The sequence below is a fragment of the Balaenoptera musculus genome, chromosome 2 (genome assembly GCF_009873245.2).
Source record: "Balaenoptera musculus isolate JJ_BM4_2016_0621 chromosome 2, mBalMus1.pri.v3, whole genome shotgun sequence".
Taxonomy (NCBI): domain Eukaryota; kingdom Metazoa; phylum Chordata; class Mammalia; order Artiodactyla; family Balaenopteridae; genus Balaenoptera; species Balaenoptera musculus.
The window spans coordinates 165,991,150-166,016,718 of record NC_045786.1 but is presented as its reverse complement, the minus strand read 5'-3'; the positions used below and the strand labels follow the sequence as shown (position 1 = coordinate 166,016,718).

The 25,569-nt window shown below is 49.1% G+C and overlaps 1 protein-coding gene across 1 annotated transcript; it reads left to right on the top strand.

Moving 5' to 3' along the window:
- Positions 1 to 8,284: 8,284 nt before the first annotated feature.
- On the top strand, positions 8,285 to 18,469 carry LOC118889529 (serpin A3-8-like). Its single transcript, XM_036841275.1, is given in 7 exon segments — positions 8,285 to 8,308; positions 10,852 to 11,036; positions 11,567 to 11,805; positions 11,807 to 12,221; positions 13,911 to 14,184; positions 16,876 to 17,032; positions 18,071 to 18,469. Coding segments are annotated over 5 exon segments (1,278 nt in total). The 5' UTR covers positions 8,285 to 8,308; positions 10,852 to 11,036; positions 11,567 to 11,568; the 3' UTR covers positions 18,266 to 18,469.
- Positions 18,470 to 25,569: the final 7,100 nt, after the last annotated feature.

Below are 25,569 nucleotides of genomic sequence, written 5' to 3'. Positions count from 1 at the left end.
CATTTGTTCAGTGCTTATTGGACATTTGTGTATCTTCTTTGGAAAAATGTCTATTCAAGTTCTTTGTCTAGTTTTTCATTGGATTGTTTGTCTTTTTATTATTGAGTTGTATGTATTCTTTAAATATTCTAGATACAATTTCCTCATCAGATACATGATTTGGAAATATTTACTTTCATTCTGCAGGTTGTCTTTTTGCAATCTTGATAGTGTCTTTTGACACATGAAAAGTTCTAATTTTGATGAAGTCCAATTTACCTCCTTTTTTTGTTGTTGCTCATGCTTTTGGTGTCAGATCTATGAATCCATTGCCAAATCTAAGGTCATGAAGATTTAGTCCTTTGTTTGCTTCTAGGAGTTTTTTTGGGTTTAGGTGTTACAATTAGGTCTTTGATCCATTTTGAGTTAATTTTTATATATGGTGTGAGGTAGAGGTCCAGCCTGACCCACTCTGTTATCAAAGAATATATCACAATATATTTTAATTGCAAGCTACTTATCTGTGTCCATTATTACACTCAAAGCTCCTTGAGAGCTGGGACTCTGACACTTTTGTACACCATTGTATTCTCAATAAGACTGTAGTGATTAACAGAGAGTAGGTACTCAATAAATAGTTAGTGAATAAATGGATGAATAAATGAATGAATTGCTATAATTTTTGTTACAGAATGTGATCACTGATATGGTTAGGTAGACTACTGACTTTCTGTTTGTTTCCTATTTGATCCATCTGTGTTTTGAATTTTTTCTCTTGCCATATTTTTGGGTTATTTGAGGAGTTTTTGTTTTTGTTTTACTCAGCTGTTGGCTTATAAGCTATACTTCTTTGTTTTACATTTTTTTCAGTAGATTAAAAATTTACAATAAATCTTTAACTTATCAGTGTATACCTTCAAATAACATTATACCTCTTCAAGTAAAATGCAAGAATCTTACATCAATATTCTTGATTTTTTCCCTTTTGTACTTTGTGCTACTGTTGTCTTATCTTTAATTTACATATGTTATAAACTCCACAATACATTGCAACTTGTTTTTTTTTTTTTGCTATAAACAGTCAATATCCACCAAAGAGTTTCAAAATGAGGAAAAACATCTACTTTTTCTATATTTGCTACACTTCATTCCTGTGTTTAGGTACCATTTTCTATCTGTGTATTCTCCTTCTATCCCAAGAACTTTCTTTTCCATTTTTTTGTAATGAGTTGTCTAATCTTTGGTTTGTCTAAAAAAATCTATATTTAGCCTTCAATTTTGAAGAATATTTTTGCTAAGTATAGAATGTAGTGTTATAAAACAACAATCATTTCTTGTTAATAATTCTCACAGTTCTGGTGTTCGACTCTGACTGAGCTCAATGAGGTCATTTTCACTCTGGGTGTCTCCTGTGGTTACTCTCAGACAATGGCTGGGCTGAAACCATTTAAAGCTTCGTCCCTCACATGTCTGGTGGTTGATGCTGGCTGTAAGCAAAGACCTCAGCTGGAGCTGTGGTCAGGACAACTACATGAATCCTTTCCATGTGGCTTGGCCTTCCTTGCCGTACTGTGTAGACTCAGAAGTCACAGAACGTCACTTGTCCTCCTCTCCCATATTGGTGGATGCGGTCATAAAAGCCCACCTGGGGAGTCCCAAGGTCACATTGTGGGATGGCAAATATGATTTTGGTTCTCTTTGGAAAATTTTTTCTCCCATGTGTTCCTTCATCATAATTTAGATTTACGATGTATTGCTTTCTTGTTTACTCCTTTTTCTTTTCCATATATTTCTGACTTTGACTAAAATTCTATTATTTTCTTTTTTTGCCATCTTTCCATTTGGAGGGTCAAATACACTTATACATTTTGATATTTACCTTCCTTTTATCACTGGTCATAATTGGATGTATGTTTCAACTATCCTTGGAAATTAGATACCAACTCTTTATTCCAATCAAAACATACTCTTTTTTCGCACCAAATGTAATATTAACCTGCCCCAAATCCCATGGCTATTTCCCATCCTAATAAGATGAGACCCTCCAAAATACTCACCCTACTCACCTCTCTCTGTCTGTCTGTCTCTCTCTGTCTCTGTCTCTCTCTCTCATTCTCCCTGCTCCTCCGTTTATGAAACATTTGAGAGCTCTTTATTTCATTTTTTTCTTTGTTGTCCATTGATGTAAGCTGAAAAATGACTCCCTAATATATCCATGTCTGAACACTTGAAACTTGTGAATGTTACCTTTATGCCAACAAAACTGATGCTGGGGGTGGGGGTAGGATTATTGCAGATGTGATTAACGGAAGGATCATGAGATGGGAAATGGGGAGGTCGATCTGGATTATCCCTGTGAACCCTATGTGCCATCGCAAGAGTCCTTATAAGAGATTGGTAGAGAGAGCTTTGACACAGACAGAAGAAGAAAAATCAATATGACTACGGAGGAAGAGATTGGAGAGATGCACCCATAAGCCAAAGGGTGTTGTCAACCAGCAGCATCTGGAAGAGGCAAGGAGTGGAATCTGCCCTGGAGGCTGTGTTTTAAGTTGCCAAGTATGTGGTAATTTGTATAAGCAGCCATAGGAAGTAACACACCTGTCAGCCTCTAAGTTTTGTTAGGTATGATGGTAAAGGAGCAGCGCTATCTCTCCCTACACTGGTTGTGTTGAGCACCGCCTTTCGGAGGTTCCTGGGACAGATCTTAGTTCTGTGTTCTCCTTGGTCTTTCTCAGCTCCAGAGACAGACAGACTCAGCCTGGCTAGTCAGAAAGTCAAACTCAGGGACTTCCCTGGTGGCGCAATGGTTAAGAATCTGCCTGCCAATGCAGGGGACACGGGTTTGAGCCCTGGTCCAGGAAGATCCCACATGCCACGGAGCAACTAAGCCCGTGTGCCACAACTACTGAGCCCATGTGCCACAGCTACTGAAGCCCACGCACCTAGAACCCATGCTCCATAACAAGAAAAGCCACTGCAATGAGAAGCCCTCGCATCACAATGAAGAGTAGCCCCCGCTCGCCGCAACTAGAGGAAGCCCGCGTGCAGCAACGAAGACCTGATGCAGCCAAAAATAAATTAAAAAATTAATTCAAAATAAAAGTCAAAGTCAGCCCTCCCTCCAGGGATCTCTGTGGGCCAAGCTCTTCCCAAGATCCCCTATGTCCCAGCATCTCCCAGGACACTTGGACTCTGGTCTCCACGTGTTTGTCCACCCATGAGACAGGAAACCTCACACTGGTTGTCCCTGCAAGTCCCCTACAGCTCAAGGTCCCATCAATGCCCAATACCAACTTGATTAATACCCATGGATTAATATCTTCCTTCCCCGTCTTATCAACCTTTTTTTTTTTCTCTCTAGGTTATCAGCATTTAAAAATGATCATTTCACTCAACATTAACAAAAAAAATGTATCTCTCACTCAGTGGTGACTGATGGGGACAGAGCACGCTTTCAGCTAGGACCCCACCCCATCTAAAGGACACAACCTTCCTGTGCAGATCCACAGACAATCAATGCCTTAAAAAAGCAATGGCCCCAACATTTGTGCAAGAATTATACTCCCAAGACTGTAATTTTCTTTCATATGCTCAAGCATGGAAATGTCTTCCTATTTTTTTTTAAGAAAGAGCAGGAAGGGTAGAGAGAGCCTGATTTTGGCATTGGGATGGTTTTTTTCCAAGCTCCACCAGCTCTACCATTTAACAGCTGCAGGTCCTTGGACAAGTCATGAGATTAGATGTTGGAATTTTTCCTTCTTCCTAAACCACTTCCCTGGAGGTTAGCACAGACCAAGACCTAATAATCAAAATAATCAACATAATCAGAATCATAGCTACACAAAGAGGCAGTCAGTTGTAGCAAAGTCAGACAGGGACTATCTACTAGATGTTCTGCTTGTGGAACATGCAGCACCCACCTGGTCCCACCCAGGGAGTCCCACCTGGAGCCTGGTGGGACTGAATGGATGATTGACAATCTGACAACCTGCCCAGGAGCTAGGAGAAGGGGACTGGGGGAAATGAAAGAAGCAGAGGGTTTTTCAGGACCAAGAGGCCGTAGAAGCAAGAGAGAGATGGAGAGAAGAAGGGAGAGAAAAATGACAAGGTTCCAGTGGGGAAGGGCTTCCCTGCAATTGCAAGGAGGGTGGGATGGAATGGTGAGGTGGGAGGGAGGCAAAGAAATTCACCCAAACCCCAGACCTCTATGGGCCATCTGTGGCTGGAAGCTGTGATGTGAGCCTGAACTAAAGGAGGGAAATGCTTCTTCACGTTTATGGATTCCATGTGTATCTGATCACTTCTCAGTAAGACCAGGTCCCTGGCCAAATATGCGCACAGATTGTTTCTGTGTATCTCACAGGCTAAGAATTATATTTTAATATATTATATATAATATTATGAAAATATTTTAAAATTATATTTAACTTCCATTTGTAAAAGTTTGCTAAAAAAAGGAAAAGAGAAGGAGAAAAGGGAGGGGAAGGGAGGAGGTGACCAAATGTGTCTCTCAAAATGTAAAATACTCTCTGGCCTTTTACAGAAAACATTTGCAGACCGCTGGATTACTGACCCCAAACTTCCATTAAGGGTAATGTTCCAGAACTAGAGAGATGACTCACCTTGACAGTAGGAGCTTTACCTGTTTCATTCCCTGTTGGATGTCCAGTTTCTAGGTTAAGACCTGGCTCATGAAATCACTTGTCTAATGCGTCATTTAAAACTTGTGTTTCCTTATTTATTTTCATTTTGGATGATATGTCCATTGGTGAAAGTGGGGCGTTAAAGTCCCCTACTACGATTGTGTTACTGTCGATTTCCCTTTTTATGGCTGTTAGCATTTTCCTTATGTATTGAGGGGCTCCTATGTTGGGTGCATAAATATTTACAATTGTTATATCTTCTTCTTGGATTGATCCCTTGATCATTATGTAGTGTTCTTCTTTGTCTCTTATAATAGTCTTTATTTTAAAGTCTATTTTGTCTGATATGAGAATTGCTACTACAGTTTTCTTTTGATTTCCATTTGCATGGAATATCTTTTTCCATCCCCTCACTTTCAGTCTGTATGTGTCCCTAGGTCTGAAGTGGGTCTCTTGTAGACAGCATATATACAGGTCTTGTGTTTGTATCTATTCAGCCAGTCTATGACTTTTGGTTGGAGCATTTAATACATTTACATTTAAGGTAATTATCAATATGTATGCTCCTATTACTATTTTCTTAATTGTTTTGGGTTTGTTTTAGTAGGTCTTTTCCTTCTCTTGTGTTTCCCACTTAGAGAAGTTCCTTTAGCATTTGTTGCAAAGATGGTTTGGTGGTGCTGAATTCTCTTAACTTTTGCTTGTCTGTAAAGGTTTTAATTTCTCTGTCAAATCTGAATGAGATCTTGCTGGGTAGAGTAATCTTGGTTGTAGGTTTTCCCCTTTCATCACTTTAAATATGTTCTGCCACTCCCTTCTGGCTTGCAGAGCTTCTGCTGAAAGATCAGCTGTTAACCTTATGGGGATTCCCTTGTATGTTATTTGTTGCTTTTCCCTTGCCGGTTTTAATATGTTTTCTTTGTAGTTAATTTTTGATAGTTTGATTAATATGTGTCTTGGCTTGTTTCTCCTTAGATTTATCCTGTATGGGACTCTCTGCGTTTCCTGGACTTGACTGACTATTTCCTTTCCCATGTTCGGGAAGTTTTCAACTATAATCGCTTCAAATATTTTCTCAGACCCTTTGTTTTTCTCTTCTTCTTCTTGGACCCCTATAATTCGAATGTTGGTGCGTTTAATGTTGTCCCAGAGGGCTCTGAGCCTGTCCTCAATTCTTTTCATTCTTTTTTCTTTATTCTGCTCTGTGGTAGTTATTTCCACTATTTTATCTTCCAGGTCACTTATTCTTTCTTCTGCCTCAGTTATTCTGCTATTGATCCCTTCTAGAGAATTTTTAATTTCATTTATTGTGTTGTTCATCATTGTTTGCTCTTTAGTTCTTCTAGGTCCTTGTTAAACGTTTCTTGTATTTTCCTCATTCTATTTCCGAGATTTTGGATCATCTTTACTATCATTACTCTGAATTCTTTTTCAGGTAGACTGCCTATTTCCTCTTCATTTGTTTGGTCTGGTGGGTTTTTACTTTGCTCCTTCATCTGCTGCATATTTCTCTGTCTTCTCATTTTGTTTAACTTACTGTGTTTGGGGTCTCCTTTTTGCAGGCTGCATGTTCGTAGTTCCCATTATTTTTGGTGTCTGCCCACAGTGGGTGAGGTTGGTTCAGTGGCTTGTGTAGGCTTCCTGGTGGAGGGGACTGATGCCTATGTTCTGGTGGGTGGGGCTGGATCTTGTCTTTCTGGTGGACAGGGCCACATCCGGTGGTGTGTTTTGGGGTGTCTGTGAACTTAGTATGACTTTAAGCCACCTCTCTGCTAATGGGTGGGGTTGTGTTCCTGTCTTGCTAGTTGTTTGGCATGGGGTGTCCAGCACTGGAGCTTGCTGGCTGTTGGGTGGAGCTGGGCCTTAGTGTTGAGACGGAGATCTCTGGGAGAGCTCTCACCAATTGATATTATGCAGGGCTGGGAAGTCTCTGGTGATCCAATGTCCTGGACTCAGCTCTCCCACCTCAGAGGGTCAGGCCTGACACCCAGGCGGGGCACCAAAACCCTGACAGCTGCATGGCTCAGAAGAAAAGGAAGAAAAAACAAAATAAGAACAGATAGAACCCCAAACCAAATGGTAAAAGCAAAACTAAACAGACGAAATTACACAAAGAAACATACACATACACACTTACAGAAAGAAAAAACAAACAAAAAATAAAGAAGAAAAAACTAAAAGCAAACAAACAAAGAAAACCAGACAGAACCCTCAGAGAAATGGTAAAAGTAAACCTAATCAGACAAAATCACACAAAGAAACATACACACACACACTCACAAAGAGAGAAAAAAGGAAAAAGTATTTAAAAAAAAGAAAAAGTATTTAAAAAAAGGAAGAGAGTATTTAAAAAAAGGATAACAAGCACTAAAAACTAAACTAAGATAGGACTTTCCTGGTGGCACAGTGGTTAAGAATCCACCTGCCAATGCAGGGGACACGGGTTCGAGCCCTGCTCTGTCTGGGAAGATCCCACATGCCGTGGAGCAACTAAGCCCATGTGCCACAACTACTGAGACTGTGCTCTAGAGCCCATGAGCCACAACTACTGAGCCCGTGTGCCACAACTACTGAAGCCCATGTGCCTAGAGCCCATGCTCCGCAACAAGAGAAGCCACTGCAATGAGAAGCCTGTGCACCACAACGAAGAGTAGCCCCCCCTTGCCGCAACTAGAGAAAGCCCATGCACAGCACCAAGGACCCAACACAGCCAAAAATAAATAAATAAATAAAAATAAAAAAGATAAAAACAAAAACAAAACAAAACAAAAAAACTAAACTAAGATAAACATAAAACCAAAAATAAATCAGATGCAGAAAGCAAACCCCATGTCTACAGTTGCTCCCAAAGTCCACCGCCTCAATTTTAGGAACATTTGTTGTCTATTCAGGTATTCCACAGATGCAAGGTTTATCAAGTTGATTGTGGGGACTTAATCCGCTGCTCCTGAGGCCGCTGGGAGAGATTTCCCTTTCTCTTCTTCGTTCGCACAGCTCCTGGCATTCAGCTTTGGTTTTGGTCCCGCCTCTGCGTGTAGGCCACCCTCAGGTGTCTGTTCCCCACCTAGACAGGAGGGGGTTAAAGTAGCGGCTGATTAGGGCTCTCTTGCTCACTCAGGCTGGGGAGAGGGAGGGATATGGCAGTCATAATTGGAATGTGGGGCAAGCCTGTGGCGTCAGAGGCTGGTGTGACATAGCAACAGCCTGAGGTGCGCCATGTGTTCTCCCAGGGAAGTTGTCCCTGGGTCTCAGGACCCTGGCAGTAGCGGGCTGCACAGGCTCCCAGGGGGCGTGAAGATAGTGACCTGCGCTTGCACACAGGATTCTTGGTGGCAGTGGTGGCAGTGTTAGCGGTTCATGCCTGTCTCTGGGGTCGGAGCTGATAGCTGTGGCTCGCGCCCATCTCTGGAGCTTGCTTAGGTGGTGCTCTGCTGTCTGTGGGCATATAGAGCAGGAATCCCCTCTCCTCGTGCACCCCAAAACAATGGTTTCTTGCCTCTTTGGCAGCTCCAGACTTTTTCCCAGACTCCCTCCCATCTAGCCGTGGCACACTAGCCCCTTCAGGCTGTGTTCATGCAGCCAACCCCAGTCCTCTCCCTGGGATCTGACCTCTGAAGCCCGAGCCTCAGCTCCCAGCCCCGCCCTCCCCGGCCGGCGGGTGAGCAGAAAAGCCTCTCAGGCTGGTGAGTGCTGGTCGGCACCGATCCTCTGTGCGGGAATCTCTCCGCTTTGCCCTATGCACCCCTGTGGCTGCGCTCTCCTCCGTGGCTCCGAAGCTTTCCCCCTCTGCCCCCAGCAGTCTCCACCCGTGAAGGGGCTTCCTAGTGTGTGGAAACCTTTCCTCTATCACAGCTCCCTCCCACTGGTGCAGGTCCCGTCCCTATTCTTTGTCTCTGTTTTTTCTTTTTCTTTTACCCTACCCAGGTACGTGGGGGAGTTTCTTGCCTTTTGGGAGGTCTGAGGTCTTCTGCCAGCGTTCAGTAGGTGTTCTGTAGGAGATGTTCCACATGTAGATGTATTTCTGATGTATTTGTGGGGAAGAAGGTGATCTCCACATCTTACTCCTCCGCTATCTTGAAGGTCTCTCCCACTTAGTCTATTTAGACATGTCCTCCTTTCTCAAGAAAGGGGGAGTGTATCAACACGCAAATCGAGCTATATACACATAATTGAGCTGTATTGCATTTTAAACTTATCTGAGTTTGTGTTTGGAGATTCCTATCATATACACACACTTGCAAACAAACATAAAAAAAATGACATAAAAGAAACAGAAGACAATGTTCGCTAGGGCTGTCCCAGAGTCATACAATTCTGGGGAATATTTTCAAATATTCTTCTTTCCATTTTCTGGGTTTTTACATGGTCCTCAATGAATAAATCGCAGAAAGGGGGAAAAATTAAGAAGAGTCGATATTTTTTCTAAAAAAGAACAATAGTCATGAGTATTTTTCAAAGTCCCTTTTTATATATTCTGAGCTTTCACACATTCCTCAGTGAGTTTTATTAAACAGGAGAAAACACTCTCAAGGGAAATTTTTTTTAATTTTTAGTTTAGTTTTTTTTTTTTTTTAAGGGACCAAAAGCAGTTTCTGTAACTAGGTTGTTCAAATAGATGTAATAAATCTTGTTATCAGAAATGATCACCTGCCTATTTGCAGTCTGAGGACAAAACACTGTGTTGTCCCCACAGACATTTCGCGAGCAGGGGAGGAGATCTTTGCGGGATAAATAGACAGCAGTGCCCATGAAAATCCAGCATCCCAGGCAGGTGGCGGCTCTGGATCCACTCCCCACATCCCGCTCTCCCAGGCAGTTAATCCGTGATGCTCCCACATTTGGAGAAAGGGACCCCTTTCTTAGGGTGGTTCTAGTACTCTGCATGGGGCCTGTGGAACATGAGGCAGGAGGGAGGCGGGAGGACCTGTGTCACGATGCTGGGAGGGTTCTGCGCCCTCTGAAGACCAGTCTTCTCTCTGGGTCTCAGTTTTGATTCTGCAAAGGGAGGAACATGCCACCAGGGCTTCTGGTGTCACTTCTGCCTTTGACTCTGGGGGATTCTTTTCTTTTCTTTAATATTTATTTATTTATTTGGCTGCACTTGGTCTTAGTTGGGGCACTCGGGATCTTCGTTACGGCTTGCAGGATCTTTAGTTGCAGCATGCGGGCTCTTAGTTGCAGCATGCAGGATCTAGTTCTCTGAACAGGGATCGAACCCCAGCCCCCTACATTGGGAGCACAGAGTCTTAAACACTGGACCACCAGGGAAGTCCCTCTGTGGGATTCTGATTCGAGACAGCTGTGCACCCCATATAGCTGTGCCTCCACCGCCAGGGTCAGAACTCCCACCAGGGCCATGAGGCACGTCTCCTTGTCTGGCACAGGGCGCTGCTCTCAAGACAGCCGGGCGGACAGAATTAGTGCACTGGGTCCCTCTGGGCAGAGGCTGCAAGGTCTCCAGGCGGGTTTCCTGGGCTACACCATCCCTGAAGGGCCCCGCAGCCAAGCAGACAGGAGGTGAGTCTGTCCAGCACTGAAAAGACCGACTGCTCAGAAATAGAGCCAGCTCTCCAACCAGGCCAAATACACAGGTACTATTTCTCCAGAAATAATTTTGGGGATAATGTTTGACTCTTTTTTTAAAGAAACGGTTGCATCAGCACTGAGGAAACTAACATTTGGGGCAATTGATCACCTCTGTCCCCAGGCTTGTCCGAAGGCCTCTCCACAGGCCTCTGGATGAGACTCAGCTCAGCTCCCTCCTATCCACTCCCTCCCACCTCTCCTCCCCCTCCTCTGCCTCTTTTCTCTCTCTCTTCCTCTCTCCTCCCCTCCCCCCCAGCAGCCCTTTCTCCTCTGAACTCTGAGAGGGGCCAGAGGCTGAAGGTAAACAATCTTGTTTGCTGAGGTCACCAGCTTTGAACTGAGTCTCTACTGGAGGCTTCCAGGCAGTAGCTCTGTCCCCTGTCCCCACGGATCACAGCTCTGGCTTGTAAGGTCCTAAAGAGGGTGGCATGGGGAGGTGACACCATTGGAACTCTTCTTATGAGCCCAGCACCTTCATACTTCATGTCACCTGAACCATTCAACATGGACAGAGATGGGAATTGAGGCTCAGAGAGGCTCAGTCACTTGCTTGTCACCACACAGCACTCACAAATGGCCAAAATGAAATCCTTGCCCAGGACTCTGAGACTCTGAGCCGACCCTGCTTTCTCCCCACTAGGAGGCCTTTCCAAGCTTACAGTAGAATCAGCCACCATGTGTTCACCTGGCTGGGGCTGGAAAGAACACTCTACCCTCCTTGTTCTTTACACCAAACCTCATCAGGGTCACCTAGGCTCCAGCACTGCTCCCGCTGCTTGTGGTGACCTCTCTCACTGAACCCTCACTGCGACCCGGCACCACGATATGAGTGCCTCCCTAAGGTCACACGCTTGTCATCAAGAGGCTGGGAGAGGTGCTGTGCCCTCTGACTCAGTCTAGGGCTCTGTCCTGGGGGGCAGACAGGGGACATAGTGGAAACGGAGCCCCTGCTTCCTAGTCCCCTCTGGCAGTGTCTGCTCTCCCAGCAGGAGGGGGGATGGGCTCTCACTGGACAGCACCTCACACCCATCACCAGCTTCCCCCCTTGGAGGCAGGCAACCCAGGCTTCTCACCCTCGCTCCTCCACTTGCTTGCTGGGTGACCTTGGAAAAGCCCCTTTCCCTCTCTGTGCCCAATTTGTCCATTGGGGAAATTGGTAACAATTACAAGACTTGCTTCAAAGGGTGAGAGGGAGCCCAAAGCCTCCTCATGCATGTTGGGAGCCCAGGAGGGTGCCTAGAACTGGGAGGTCACAAAGCAGCAGAGGCAGAGAGAAGAGACACCACGTGGGGACAGTGGGTGGTGGTTGGGACATCAACTGACACACCGAGACTTAAAGGAGCTTTGCTTTTCAGAGATGAGGGCAGAGGGAATGTCCCCTCTCCTGGCTCTGGGGCTCCTGGTGGCTGGGCTCTGCTCCAGTGTCCACTGCCTCCCAGAGGGCGGGCTTGACCCGGAGGATGTGACCCTAGAGGACCAACACAAAGGGGTGCCTGTGGACGACCACACATTCGTCTCCAGCAACACCGACTTTGCTTTCAGCCTCTACAAGCAGTTGGCTTTGAAGACCCCCAATGAGAATGTCATCTTCTCACCCCCTGAGCATCTCCATGGCCTTGGCCTTCCTGTACTTGGGGGCCCGCGGACCCACCCTGATGGAGATCTTGGAAGGCCTCAAGTTCAACCTCACAAAGACCCCTGAGACAGAAATCCACCAGGGCTTCCGGCACCTCCTGCAGATGCTCGGCCGACCCAGCAACCAGCTGCAGCTGAGCGTGGGCAACGCCATGTTCGTCCAGGAGCAGCTGAAGCTTCTGGACAAGTTCAGGGAAGATGACCAGGCGCTGTGTGCCTCCGAGGCCTTCTCCACTGACTTCCGGGGTTCCGACACTGCCAAGAAGCTCATCAATGACTATGTGAGGAATAAAGCCCAGGGGAAAGTTGTGGAGTTCTTCAAGGACCTTGACAAGCTCACAGAGATGATCCTGGTGAATTACATCTTCTTTAAAGGTGGGTGGCCAGATTGGGGTTCGGGAAGATAAACAAAATTAGTTCTGAGGCTCCAGGACTATTTCTCTTCTGGCTCAGCCACCTGTGTTGTTAGCAAACCTTTACAGAAGGGGCTCCCCATGGCTAAGGGAGCTTAGGCACCAAGCCCCTGCCCCGAGCATAGGTTTTGTCTACTTTAGCGTTATCCAAATTCCACTTCTCTTTACAGGACATAAGTGCAGAGGAGTCACTACTTTGTGTAAGGCAAAGGGAGACTTTTTTTTCTGACTTAAACTTGCCCGGCTGCCAAAAGAAGAAGCTGTGCTTTCAGCTCTCTCCGGGGTGGCCGGGAACTCCAGATTCCTCCCTGATGAGATGCTTTCGGACACGCTCAGGAAGGCGTCTGCTGTGTGCACCGTGGGCTGTGTCTGACCTGGTCTCCCTCTAAGGGTCTTGGTCTCCGGGGCTTAAGGTGGGGCTGGTGGCCATCTTCACGGTATGACAGCCTCTGAGGAGCCTGGGCACCCCAAGGTTCTTCAATTGTACGCTTCTATCATCTTGAGGGTGGAAATGGCAAGGCCACCATCTGGGGAAAGTCTCAGGGGAGGACAATATCCAGGGCAGCGTATTTTCCCAGATTCTAGTTGGACCAGTGCCCAGTCCCATTGATAGAAACTCGATATTGCAAACCTCAGCCCGGAAATTCATAAGGGTCAGAGTGAAGGCAGAATTTCATACATGGAGCCAGTAGTGCAGTAGAGACCCAAAATAGGTAAGGACACAAAAAACTATCATCGAATCTGGTCGTGGTCAGGTGCCTAAGAGACACTAGCTGTGGGGAAACAAGTTAGCCCTGTGCCGGGGGCTCCTGGCAGAGCCCAGGGCTACCCTTCCTGGGTCTGTGTTTTCATCTATAAATGAAGGCACAGAATTGCATTTCTTTGGAAAAGGAAACCGGGCCAGGCCTGCTACATTTGTTCTTCGAGTCTCCTGTACTTTCCTCTCCTACGACTCGGCACTGTCTTAGGATTTTCTCCTCCCAAATCTACCCCCCCACCCAGGGGCACCCCAGCCAGCCCAGCTTTCCCTCAGCTCCTGCCTCTAACCCTGAGGACACAGGCAGGGGTGGAAACAAAGCAGGAAGCGGGGGTGGATACACACTCCATGAAGCCCCAGGGCCCCAATCTCCCCAAGAAGCCCCCGTCACTGAATGCTCCATCCTCTTGCGGGGAGACCCGAGCCCTCTCCTCTCTACTGACCCCGCCCTGCCCTCCTGGTCCCCAGGTGGCTCCTGCTTCAGCCTGGCTCACAAGGCTGTGGGGACATGTGCTCTCCCTGCAAAGCCAGCGACTAACCACTGGTCACTAACACTGTTCCCTTTAAGGACCAGGAGCTCCCATATCTCTGCAGACCCCAACCTCACCCCATCTCTCCCTTGCGCTCTCCTGTTCCTGTTGGTTTCTCATGTAGCACAATTAACCCGGTTTGTTTTATGTCCCCCTTCCCAATCCAGACCTGTGGGCTCACCCCCATCCCCAAGGGCCTACCCACCTGCCCAGGTATATGTGCAAACCTAGCAGGGCCATCCCTAGAGGCACGTGGGGGGCTGCTGGTGTGGGGAGGGTCTTCCCCGCTCAGGGACCAGGGCAGAGGCGGGAGCAGCCGGCAGCCCTTGCACCACAGACCCCTCACCTGTCCCTCCACCTCTAGCCCGGTGGAAGAAGCCCTTTGATCCCAGCCGTACTTATAAGTCAGAGTTCCACGTGAGCGAGAACAGGACTGTGGAAGCGCCCATGATGACCACTGGGGGCCTGGAAACGCCTTACTTCCGGGGCGAGTTGCGGGCCTGCACCGTGGTGGAGCTCAAGTGCACCCGCAACGACAGCGCGCCCCTCATCCTCCCTGACGAGGGCGAAATGCAGGACCTGGAGGCCGAGTTGCTCCCAGAGACGCTGAGGAGGTGGAGAGACTCACTGCAGCCCAGGTGACTGTCCCCAGGACCCGGACCTGTGGGCCCACCTGCCTTCTCGGCCCTTCCCCCTCTTCCTGGACTCCGGACCCGCAGCCCCCGGGCCTCAGTAATGTCCAGGGGCGGGGGCAGAGGTGAGAGGGCCCATCCAGGGGTGACCTTGCCCTTGGCTGCCCGCGTGGCTCTGGGCCTGAACTGTTCCTTCTCTAAGATGATGACATCAGAGGGGGCGGGGCTGAGGGTTCCTCTGACACTAACATGCGCTGCGTCATGGGGATCCTCACACAGCCCCCGACACTCGTGCTGTTCTCTCCGTGGCTCCACCTCTTGCAGGTGGAGGGGGGCAGATGGAACTGGGATCAGTTGGGGGCTCAGGTGAGACAGACGCTGAGCATCAGCTTTGCACTGGCTAAACATTACATTCACTCATTTATTCATTCAACCATTCAGCACTGTTTTCACAGTTTAATTGAGAACCTACTATGTGCCAGGGACTATTTTAGACTCTGAGGGTAGGTCAGCAAATAAAACATTAAGTTCTCTGCCCTCATGAGCTTGCTTTGTGATTGAAAGAGACATACAAGAAATAAATGTAATAAATTATTTGATGGGTTGAATGGTTAGAAATGGGGAGGCCGTATAGTAAAACACAGTAAAAAGAGTAAGAGAATTGGACCTGCGAGTAGTTTGGGATTGTAACTAGGGTGGTCATTAGGTGATGTTTGAAGTGAGGGTTGAGCCATGTGAATATGGTGAGGAAAAGCATTCCTGGCCAAGGGAACAGCCAGTGCAAAGCCTGTAAGACAGGAGGGAGCCTGGTGTGGTTGAGGGTTAGTGAGGCCAGAGCAGCAGAGCAGAGGAGGTGAGAGGGAAAGTTGGGAGAGGTCAGGACCCCAGGGGGGCTCAGGTCATGTGAGGCCTTGCAGACCCCTTAACTCCTCCCCCACCAAGGGAAATGTACAGTTCTCACAAGGTTTTGGGCCAAAGAATGAATGGTCTGAGTAATGTTTTAGAAAGATCACCCAGGTCGTCCAGTGGAGAACAGACAGCGGAGGACAAGCATGGAGGCAGGGAGGCCAGCCAGGAGCCCAGTGCACTCACCCAGGGGAGCCGCTGGGGGTGGACCAGAAGGAGCCGGGAAGGGTGGGAAGGGGTCGGGTTCTGGATAAACTGAGGGCAGACACACAGGCCAGGACATGGAATTCAGGAGATCAATAACAAGGGGGACAGCAGAGGAAGAGGCACTTCTGGGCGCAGTGTCTGCAGGGGGCCTAGGGGAGGGTGTGTGGGCAGCTGCGCAGGGGCGGGGGAGCCCCAGACCCAGAGTCCCACTCACAGGCTCACACTCCCCCAGCCACTCCCTGTGCTTCTCTGGGGCTCAGCTCCCTACTGAGAGGGGAGGGACGTCCTGACCCACTGCCCTGAGTGGGAGGTTCTGCAGATCCAAGGGGGGAATGGGTGTGGAGGGCACTTTATAAACCGCAAGGGGCGAGAGACCTGCCTAGACGTGACACTGAGGCTGCAGTCCCTTCCCCAACCCTTGTCCAGGGGACCGGACGCCTTGGGGTTGCCTGACTCTCAGCCCCTCCTCACTGCAGCTCCCCAGAGACCCCAGGACACGGGGACCCACCCTCCCCCTGCGTGTACTCCCTTCCCAACCCTTTCCTTCCTCCAATACCAAGAGCTACCACAGGGCAGGGGCTCAGTGAACAGTTGTAAATGGATAGAATATTCATGGGACATCTTTGATTTACAAGCACTGGGGGAACAAGCATCTACACATTCCTGGCCCATAGAGGGCGCTCACTAAGAATCTGTTGAATGAATGGATAAAGGGGAGGGGGAGGGAGGGAGAGAGGAAGGAAAGATGGACTCTGAGGAGGAATAGCTACCTCCCTGCTCCCAAGGGACTCAGAATTTAATGGGAGCCACAGCCTCCTGGTATTTGGCATCTGTAAGAGCTGACACCGTGACGAGAGTCTTAAGGGAAATAGAGACAAAGAGAGAGGAGGCCTGGGGGTGGGAGACAGCATCTGTTGCTCCAAGAACCTGCGGCCACCTCTGCTCAGAAGCAGACGCACCCCTGCCCTCAAGGGGCTCACTGGGAAGACAAGATAGAGATGTTGGATTGGTTGATTCAGGCCCCCAAGGCCCTTGAATGCAGCCCCCAGCCCTCCACGTCCCCCACAAGCCCCTTCCCGGCCCCTCCCCTCCCCACTGCCCACACTCAGGCTGCCTCTGTGCTGTGGGGCAGCCCTTCTTTCTTCCCTCTTTCCTGCAAGTGCATCCACCTGCCTCCTGGACTCCTCTTCACCCAGTCAGCTCCTTCCCCTCCTCCGGGACTCAGGCTCCATGCCACCTCCTGCAGGAAGCCTTCCTGGTGCCCAGGGAGCAGCCGCCCCAGCACAGTCTCCCAGCTGCTGGAGTTAAGGTGTTTCCTGCACCCTACAGGCTTGCAGGGGAGAAGCAGGGCCAGGTGTGGCGCTGGTGCACTGCCTGGCATGTTAGACTCCTGCAGATGGGAATGCATAATTAACAGATTAAGGAGAGTAAGCAGGAGGGGTGAAGAAAATGTGGAAAAGAGTCCTTATTTCCAGCGAGAAGCGGGTGTTTGGAGCGGAAACCAAGGAAGACCACGCCAAGACGTGGGAGAAAGGCGGGCTCTGAGTCCAGCAGACGTTCAGGTTTATTTTTCTCATTTCCTAGAACAAGAGTTCACCTCCTCCTTCCAAAGTTTTCCATCTCCAGCGATTACGATCTGCAAGACATCCTTCCCCAGATGCGCATGGGGAAAGTCTTCCCCCCCGCCCCGGCAGCTGACCAACCAGGGATTAAAGATGCAGAGGCTCTGGTGGTTTCCCAGGTGGGTGTTTAAACTTTGGACAATTCATCTCCACATGGGAGCTTGAATGATGAAGGCCAGCCAGACTTTTGGGTAAACTTGAATGAGTAAAATAACTGTATTTCCCTTTACTCAGTCACCCTCCCCGGACTCCTCAGAAGGGCTTGGTTACAACCATCCTGGGGGTGGTCCCACCTTCCCTGCAACATATTGTGACATGGAAGCCCATCTAGCAGGAGGGCCTGGGGTGGAATCAGCTGTGAACCCCTGTCTCATGCTCCAACTTTTACTGCCTATGCGATAAATAATTCAAGTCCTGTACCCCTCACTTTCTTCATCTTTAAAAGGAGCATGATAGTTCTTGGCTCATGTGCTATGCCTAGCAGAGCAGGTAAGAGGTAATAGGCACTAACAATGGCTACAGGGCCATCGTGATGGAAATATACTGAGCACAGGACAAGAACACCAGGGCCCCTGGTACTGTGATCCTAGAAGCAGAGAAGTCAGAATGTATGGGGGAAGCTGGGCAGCCCTGCAGTCTCCCCTGCACCCCGCCAGCCAAAGGATGTGGTAAAGGAGGTGCATGTGCCAAGGGGCCTGCGGGGTCCAGGGATGGGAAGCCACATCCTATGCAAAGTAACTGAGCGCTAGGGCAGGAGAGGAGCAGAAAGCCGTGTCCGTCATCTGCTGCTTCCACATGGAGGGACTGTGGACAGTTGCCTGTGAGAAAAATGCCTTGCCTTGCCCCTCTCCCCTAAAATGGGGGGTGTTTTGGACTCAGACAGAGAGGGATCCAGATCAGGGAGCCCCTGCTCTTTTCCTCTCTGACCCTGGGCCCAGCACTCACAGCCTTTGACTGAACTTTGCACATCTGTGCATCACGACTATGAACCGGCTGACAGGTTTGTTGGGAGAAACACACAAATTGAATAGGTTGACAGCACAGTGACGGCCAGCGGCAGAAGGTGGATGAATGTCAGTCCCCTTAGAGGCCCTCAGGCAGCTGCTCACCTCCCACCCACCTCGTCTCTGGTGGGTAATGCTCTGGTGTCCCCACAGGTGGTCCACAGCGCTGTGCTTGACGTGGACGAGGAGGGCTCGGAAGGAGCTGCTGTCATGGGAAGCAACTTGACCTACACGACTGGAGAAGTGATCACTGTGCATTTCAACAGGCCCTGTATGTTTCCCACACTCAGTAAAGACACCCAGAGCGTCATCTTTTTGGGCAAAGTCACCAACCTCAGTCAAGCCTAGAGCTCTCCACTGAGTGGCGGGTCCCCTCGCTAAGGAGCTGGGTGCCCAGCTCCCTGGGGGCAGCCTGGGCCCTGTGCCCCGAGGACCCAGGCTGCCTGGTCCCACCTGCTCACCCTTGGGAAGGTGACAGTGACTCTGCTGGGGGGTTCTACATGCCCAGGGAGTCTGTGTCCTGGTTAGAAGGAGGCTCTGAGCCCTACAAAAGCAATAAACCACCTTCCTTGGACTGGACTCTTCCCTGTGTGTCTCCACGCTGATCCGCCTGACTCCATGCTCCTGCCACTGCCTGCGCCCCGAGGCCAAGCCCCCCGACCTCCCAGACACACTCAGCCCACCCCAGACTCTGGGCCCCTCTGTCTCAGCCTCACCAGCCAGCCCAGGAGCAGGCTTTGTGCTTGTGACCAAGCCCACTGGACCTCAGGCCCAGCGCTGGGAGGAGCCCCTGCTGCCTGATGCCCGCTTCCAGGACTACGGCCCTAGGTCCAGGTTCACTCTTCCATCCCCCAGGGCCCAGGATGCGCCCTCGTGCTGACATCGCAGGGGCTCCGACCCTGACCTCTTCTGGCACAGCTCCTGGAACCGTTGCTCCTGCAGCTGAGCTGGGCCTCCCCCCAGGATCTCCCCTGTTGCCCCGCAGCACCTCAACCTGGGAGACTAGCTACTTCCAGGTTCCCAGACGAGCTCCTCCACCACCTGACGAGTTCCACATACTCCCCTGACAGAGGATCCCCCTCAGCAACCAGAACGGGGATCCTGGGAGCGAAAGGTCAATAAACACACACCTGCAATAGAAGGAACCCACTTGGTTCTTCATGTCCCTCATGTGATCAGGGACTGTGTCATCTCCAGGATGATCAGCTCCCGGCATAAATGATGACGTCACCCACAACTGAAGGGTTGAGATCTCTCTGCCAGGCAGCCTGCTAAGACCTCTACCTGGAATAACCCATTTAGTCCTTGAAATGATCACATGAGATACTTGCTGTTACTCATCCCATTTTACCGATGAGGAAACTGAGGAACAGAGAGGCTCAGTAATTTCCCGCAAGGCCACACAGCTACTAATTATTGCCAGCAGGATGTTATCCCAACCTCCTGGGTCAGAGGAGCACTCTAAAGAACAGAATGAATCTGCTCTCAAAGATTTTCACAGCAGTGACCCTCCTGGGACTTAGGAACTCATGCGAAACATGGATGATGAAACAAGGCTCTGGAGGCTGATAGAAGAGTATCAAACTCAGCCCAGGGAGTCAGCGAAGCATTCCTGGAGGAGGTGCTTTTTGTGCTGCCATCAGAGGAAGAATAAAATGTGGTAGGGTAAACAGAGAGGAGAATGTCCTTGGCAGGAGAAAGAGTGAGAAAGACATTTTCAAGAAACTGAAGGAAACTGGGCAGACCTGGAGCAGGAAGCGGAGGGCTTGCAGAGGTGACGGGGCCATGATGGAACCGCTGGACCACTGGGGGCTTGGCAGCTCAGTAAGGATGCTGGAAAGGTTCCATAGAGCCCTGGGCAGCTTTAAAGGAATTTATACTGAGAGTCTCTCTGAGCAGATGGGCATAGTAGAAAAAAGACTCCAGCTGCTGTGTAGAGAAGCAGTTCAGGGCCAGGAGAGGGATGCAGGCTGGACATTAAAGGGGATGTTGCAGGAAATGGGGCCAAAGCCCAGGATGGAGAGGGAGAGCAGGGGTGAGTGGAAGGCTGTGAAGAGAACCTATGTTTCTGTGAGTGGACGTGGGGAAGAAGGGAAAATAACCCGCATCTGGGTTTGGCTCCTGGGTGATGACAAAGCATCCCCTGAGGAAGGACCCGCAGCAGGAGGAGCAGGTTGGGGAAGGGAAGGCGACACCCTCACGTTCAGATCCCAGATGCGTGGTTCCCAGGAGGCAGCCAAGGAATCTGCTCAGGGGAGTTCAGGAGAGAATCAGGGCTGGAGGGAAGCATGAAGATTCATCCCCCAGGATGGGCAGGTGAGCGCTGAGGGGAGGAGGTCCCCTAAGCTGAGTGCCGTGGGGTGAGAAGGGGAGGGCACCCGAAAGGGTGGGGCACCAAGGAGACGGAGCAGAGTGGGGAGGAGGGAGGAGCACGGGAGGAAAGCTGTCACCCCAGGACCACAGGAGAGGTACCCAGGGGACAGCGGAGGGGACTTAGGGGTAAGGGAAGGATGAATGGTCCATGGGATGCAGTGATCTAAAGCCACAGGGAACGGGGCAAGGGCAGGGTGAACAGAGTGAGGGGAGGCCTGCCCTGGGCTGGAGGGGGAGGGAGGGAGAACGAGAGGGGGTGCAAACGGCCTTTCTGGAGTTTAGCCTTCAGGGTGGTGAGATCTGGGCTGGAGTTGGCTTGTGTGCTTTAAAGACCCTGTAACCTTGGGCTCGTTTGTGTGACCTTAGGAAAGATTCAGGAGGTGGGGCGACAGGCACCAGGGCTGCAGTGTGGCACAAGTCCTAAGGGACAGTTAATAGAGGTGACTTGACCCCATCCCTAACCTGGGGCTGCACACCCAGCAGGGATGCTGCATGTGATTATCTAGTTTCCCAAATCCATTTTTTGAAGAGAATATCTTTTCCCCATTGATTGGTTTTTTGATCCCTAGTCAAATATTAATTGACTGTATGTGCAAGAGTCAACTTCTGGGCTCTTTATTCTGTTCCTTTCGTCTATGTGAATATTTATGCCACTACCGTCCTGTTTGATTACTATAGCTTCGTCATACAGTTTGAAATCAGGAAATGGGATGCCTCCAGCTTTGTTATTTTTTCGGAGGTTTGCTTTGGAAAATTGCAAATATGTGGGGATTAAACAACACATCCCGAGGTGAAGACAAACGTCAATGTCACCTTTGGAGAGAATTGAGAACAGGCAGGGGGTCACCCTTCTGGCAGCCCACGGGAATGTGGAGTCTATACTCGGCACATCAACCCTGGCTCCGTAACCTACTCCTGACCTGTCCTTTATTACCTGCGTGACCCTGGGGGGGCCTGAGCCCCTGACCACCCTGAGCTTCTGTCTCCTTGTTTGTAAAATGGGGATGAATATTTTACAATAGTGTAATAGTATTATGATATGTAAATACTACTGCTCTCCGTGGTCTCCTCAGCCTCTCTGGAAGGTGGTTAATTTTAGAGGAAGATGTGTATCACTGTGGTACAAGCTGCTCTGAATGTAGGTGTGGATCTGAAGGCGAGGCTCTGCCAGGCTTTCAGATCTGGGGCAAGTTGCCTCATTTTTGTGCCTCAGTTTTCTTATCTCTTAATGGACACAACAGTCTACCTTGTTGGGATGTGAAGATAATTCAATAAAAATTAATAATGTCCCATGCCTGGCATGATAATAAAGCTGTCACACTTAGATTGTGTGTTCGTGTGCATGTGTAAACACATATAACACACGACAAGTGTTCATATATATGTATATGAGTAATGCCTTACTGGCTCAGGAAATAACTTTGCTTCTTTAAAAAATAATCTGTCTGTTCATCTGTATAATAGGACCATTAATTTTAGCCTTATCAGCTTCAAACGGGTGAGAAGGTCAAAAGAGACTGTGGCCGTCAAAGCCACTTGAGACCCACAGAGCACTGTACAAATACGAGGAGAATGAATTCAATGCTGAATTAAGAGCGTGATTAAGGAGGGAAGCATACAATCTTCTTGGCTCTTTTGGAGGAAGTAAAAGACCTTGAGGCTTTGGGATTCTTCCTGTTCTAATCCGTGCCTCCTGGGACTTGCCAGAGGAAGGGAACTCATGCTCCTTAATTTAGTGCTTGCTTCCAGGGTTACTTCAAGTGGAGATCACAGCCCTCCTGCAGAAGAATCACCAGAGAGGGGAAGGAAGGAGAGCTTAAATGCAGTGTCCCTGACTTCCCCCTGCCCTAAATCAGAATCTCCTGGGGTAAGTGCAGGATTTTAAACAATCTCCCCAGGCAGTTGTCATGCACACTGAAGGTGGAAAATACTTCTTTGAAAGAAACTCAACAATAGTAGCAATAAAATGAGACAGATGATGAGTTCCCCATCACTGGCGGTGTACAAGCAGATACATCAAGGATTCAGTGGGCAGACAATTACTGATTGCCTCCTATGTCTAAGTCAGCAAGGGAGGCTTCTCAGATGCTGTGGAAAGTAGGGTTGTGATGTATTGCAGCCCTGATTCCCAGATGGAGATTCCACATTGGATATATGTTCTCCCACCTCTGAGGGGCACGTGATTCTCCAGGACTGCTGCAGTGTCAACCCGAGCTCTTCCACGCAGGCCTCGAACTTCCCCTGGATCTGCCTCTGCATACTTGTGGATGCTTTTTAGGGCCTCCACCTGCTACTGCGTGGCCTCCAGGGGCCCGGGCCGTTAAATGTGCACTGGCCCACGGACAGGGAATCTGAGCAGCAGGTCCTGAAAGCCCTCCTGGATCTTGGCCTCGGACCCCACGTTGAGGTTGAACCAGGCCTTCCAAGAGGTGGGTCCTGCTGGGTGTTGGGGCCCCGAGGAAGAACATGTTCAAGGCCAAAGAGATGGTTACTGGGGAGAAGGGAATGTTCTATCCAGAGGCACCCAAAGCCAAATGTCTGTAGAGGCTGACGGCAAAGGCTATGTTGCTCTCGGAGATTTTGGGGCAGTCCAAGGCTGTCCTGGGGGCTGGGGTTGGTGAGATCAGAATCTTCTTGGTTAACCAGGGCCGGACAGTGAGCCACAGCCATAAGCCCAGTGATCAGAGGCTGCCACTGAGGGATTTCCATCCTCTGGGCTCCTTGGTCTGGAAACAGGGGCAGGAAAGGACAAAAACAATGACAAAAGTAATAGTAATGAGTGATATTACTAATTCTCGGAGTGTCTGCTCTGTGCCAGGCACTGTGCAAATGCTTCAGGTTCATGACCTCTTTTTTAAAATTAATTAATTAATTACTTATTTTAACTTTTTATTTTATATTGGAGTACAATTGATAACAATATTTTAGTTTCAGGTGTACAAGAAAGTGATTCAGTTATACATATACATGTATCTATTGTTTTGCAAATTCTTTTCCCAATTTACAGAATATTTTTTTCATCCTCACCACAGCCCAATGCGGAAGGAAGGCACTGTTTTCACACCCCCATTTGACAGAGGAGAAAACAGAGGCTTGGGAAGGTGAGGGAGCTGCCCAAGGTCAAGCAGCTGGTAGGTGGTGGAGTCAGGTCTGAAGCCAGAGCCTGGTGGGGGGCGGATTCATGACCAGATGAGAGGATCATCTAGCAGACAGCCTGTCTGAACAGAAGCGCCGGTACCTCGTGCACCTGCTGCGAGCGCCTGACGCAAGCCAAGGACTGCTGGCCGCCAGCGGGATCTGTAAGAGGTGCAGAGTGGAATCCGCCCTACAGAATGTGTTTTAAATCACCCAGTTTGTGGTAAATTTGTTACAGCAGCCACAGGAAACACATGCACTAGATGTTTTTAGGTAGAATTGTGAAGGACAAGTGGTCTCTCTTCCTACACTGGTTGTGTGGAGCCTCTAGGAGGTTCCTGGGACAGACCTTAGTTCTCTGGTTTTCCTGCCCTAGCTCAGCCCCAGGGGCAGGCAGACTCAGCCTGGCTAGTCAGAGAGTCTAAGTCAGCCCTCCCTCCAGGGGCCCTTGTGGACCAAGATCTTCCCAGGATCCTCTACGTCCCAGCATCTCCCAGGACCCTTGGACTCTGGTCTCCAGGTGCTTGTCCACCCATGAGACAGGAAACCTCACACTGGTTGTCCCTGCAGGTCCCCTGCAGCTCAAGGCCCCATCAATGTGCAATACAACTTGATTACTAGCTATTGATTAATATCTTCCTTCCATGACTTGTCAACCATTTTTTTTTCTCTAGGCTTCTTATCAGCAGCATTTAAACGTGCTCACTTTTCACTCAGCTTTCAATTTTCAAAAATATATGTCTTCCTTTCTTTTCCCTTCCAGCTGCCCTTTGTTTCTCTTTGCCTTTGATGACAAATTGCTAGAAAGAAATGTCTCCCCTTGCTGTACCCTTGTGCATCACTGATTCTCTTCGAAACTCTACAATCTGCTTCGTCCTCCCATGTCTCAACTGTCATTGCTCCTGCGAGCCACCAAAGACCCCACTTGGTAGGTCCAGCCTATCCTGTGGACACTGTCCTTTTTCTCTCTCCCCACGTGTCCCTGTGACCCCTCTTCCTAGTCCTTCTCTGTCTCTTTGGGTGCCCTCTCTTCCTTTCTCTTGTCCCCTAAGTGTGGTCATTCCTGATGATGGGGTCCCAGGCTCCGCTCTCTACGCACTCTCACCAGGAGGGAGTCCTCACCAGGAAATCTCATCTCTCCTATGCATTAGCAGATCTCCAGGCCCTGCTCAGATTTCCTTGCTGAATGCCAGATCTGTAGAAGCAAATGCTTACTGTTCTTTTCGTCGCGGATGCCGGCCAGGCATCTCAGGTCTATATGGGAGCTCATCCACCTTCTCACGTTACCCGTCTCTCCAAATGGCTCCTTCCAGTTTCTTTAGCTCCCAAGCTGGCAACCTGAGTGTCACCTTTACTACAGACTGTCCTTATTTCTTCATGAATAATTGATTACTCAGTCCAATCCATGGTACCTCCTAACTGTGTCTCAAAATGTCACTTTTTCTCTACCTTCACATCTATATCCCCTGATGGGCCTACTACCCTCTTCTCCTTAATTCCTACGATTGTCTCCTATGTTCCGTTCCATTTAGGCAGATCAGTGTCGAATCATGCAAAGAAAGCACTGGGTCCAAGGAAGTGGGTGGATTGCAGCCAAGAGGACTCAACGTTAACCATTTTACTGGCTGCCATGTTTTTACAGAGCTTCACACACAGAGGATGGAGGTTCAGGGAGCACAAAGCAGCTCCCAGGATCACTTAGCATTCCAGAACTCAGCTGGGCTTAGAGCCCTGATGTCCTGACTCTCCTGTTCTCTGCACCTTAGCTGGGCAACTCCCTGCTCTGCAGGGAATTCTAGACTTTCTTAATGTTGCAGTACCTCACGTAGACCACCAAGGCACCCCATGGATCACACAGATCTGGGCTTAATTAAACTTGCTGAGTGGTAGGGACTATCACTTTGACAGCATCTCAGTAATGTTTCAAACGGGGAAGTTAGGAGACATATAAGGTTTCATTGGCTGGAGTTAGTTCACAGTGGCTTTAGGGTGATAGAAAGCGTGGTCAGATTTTATAAACTAGATGAGAAGTCAAGGGTCTTATCTTTATAGCCCCTGAGTCTGTGTAGAGTTACCCTTAAAACAGCTTGCTGTGGGCTTATCTTGGGACACATGGGTCTGAACAAGCTACTGTTAATAAATTC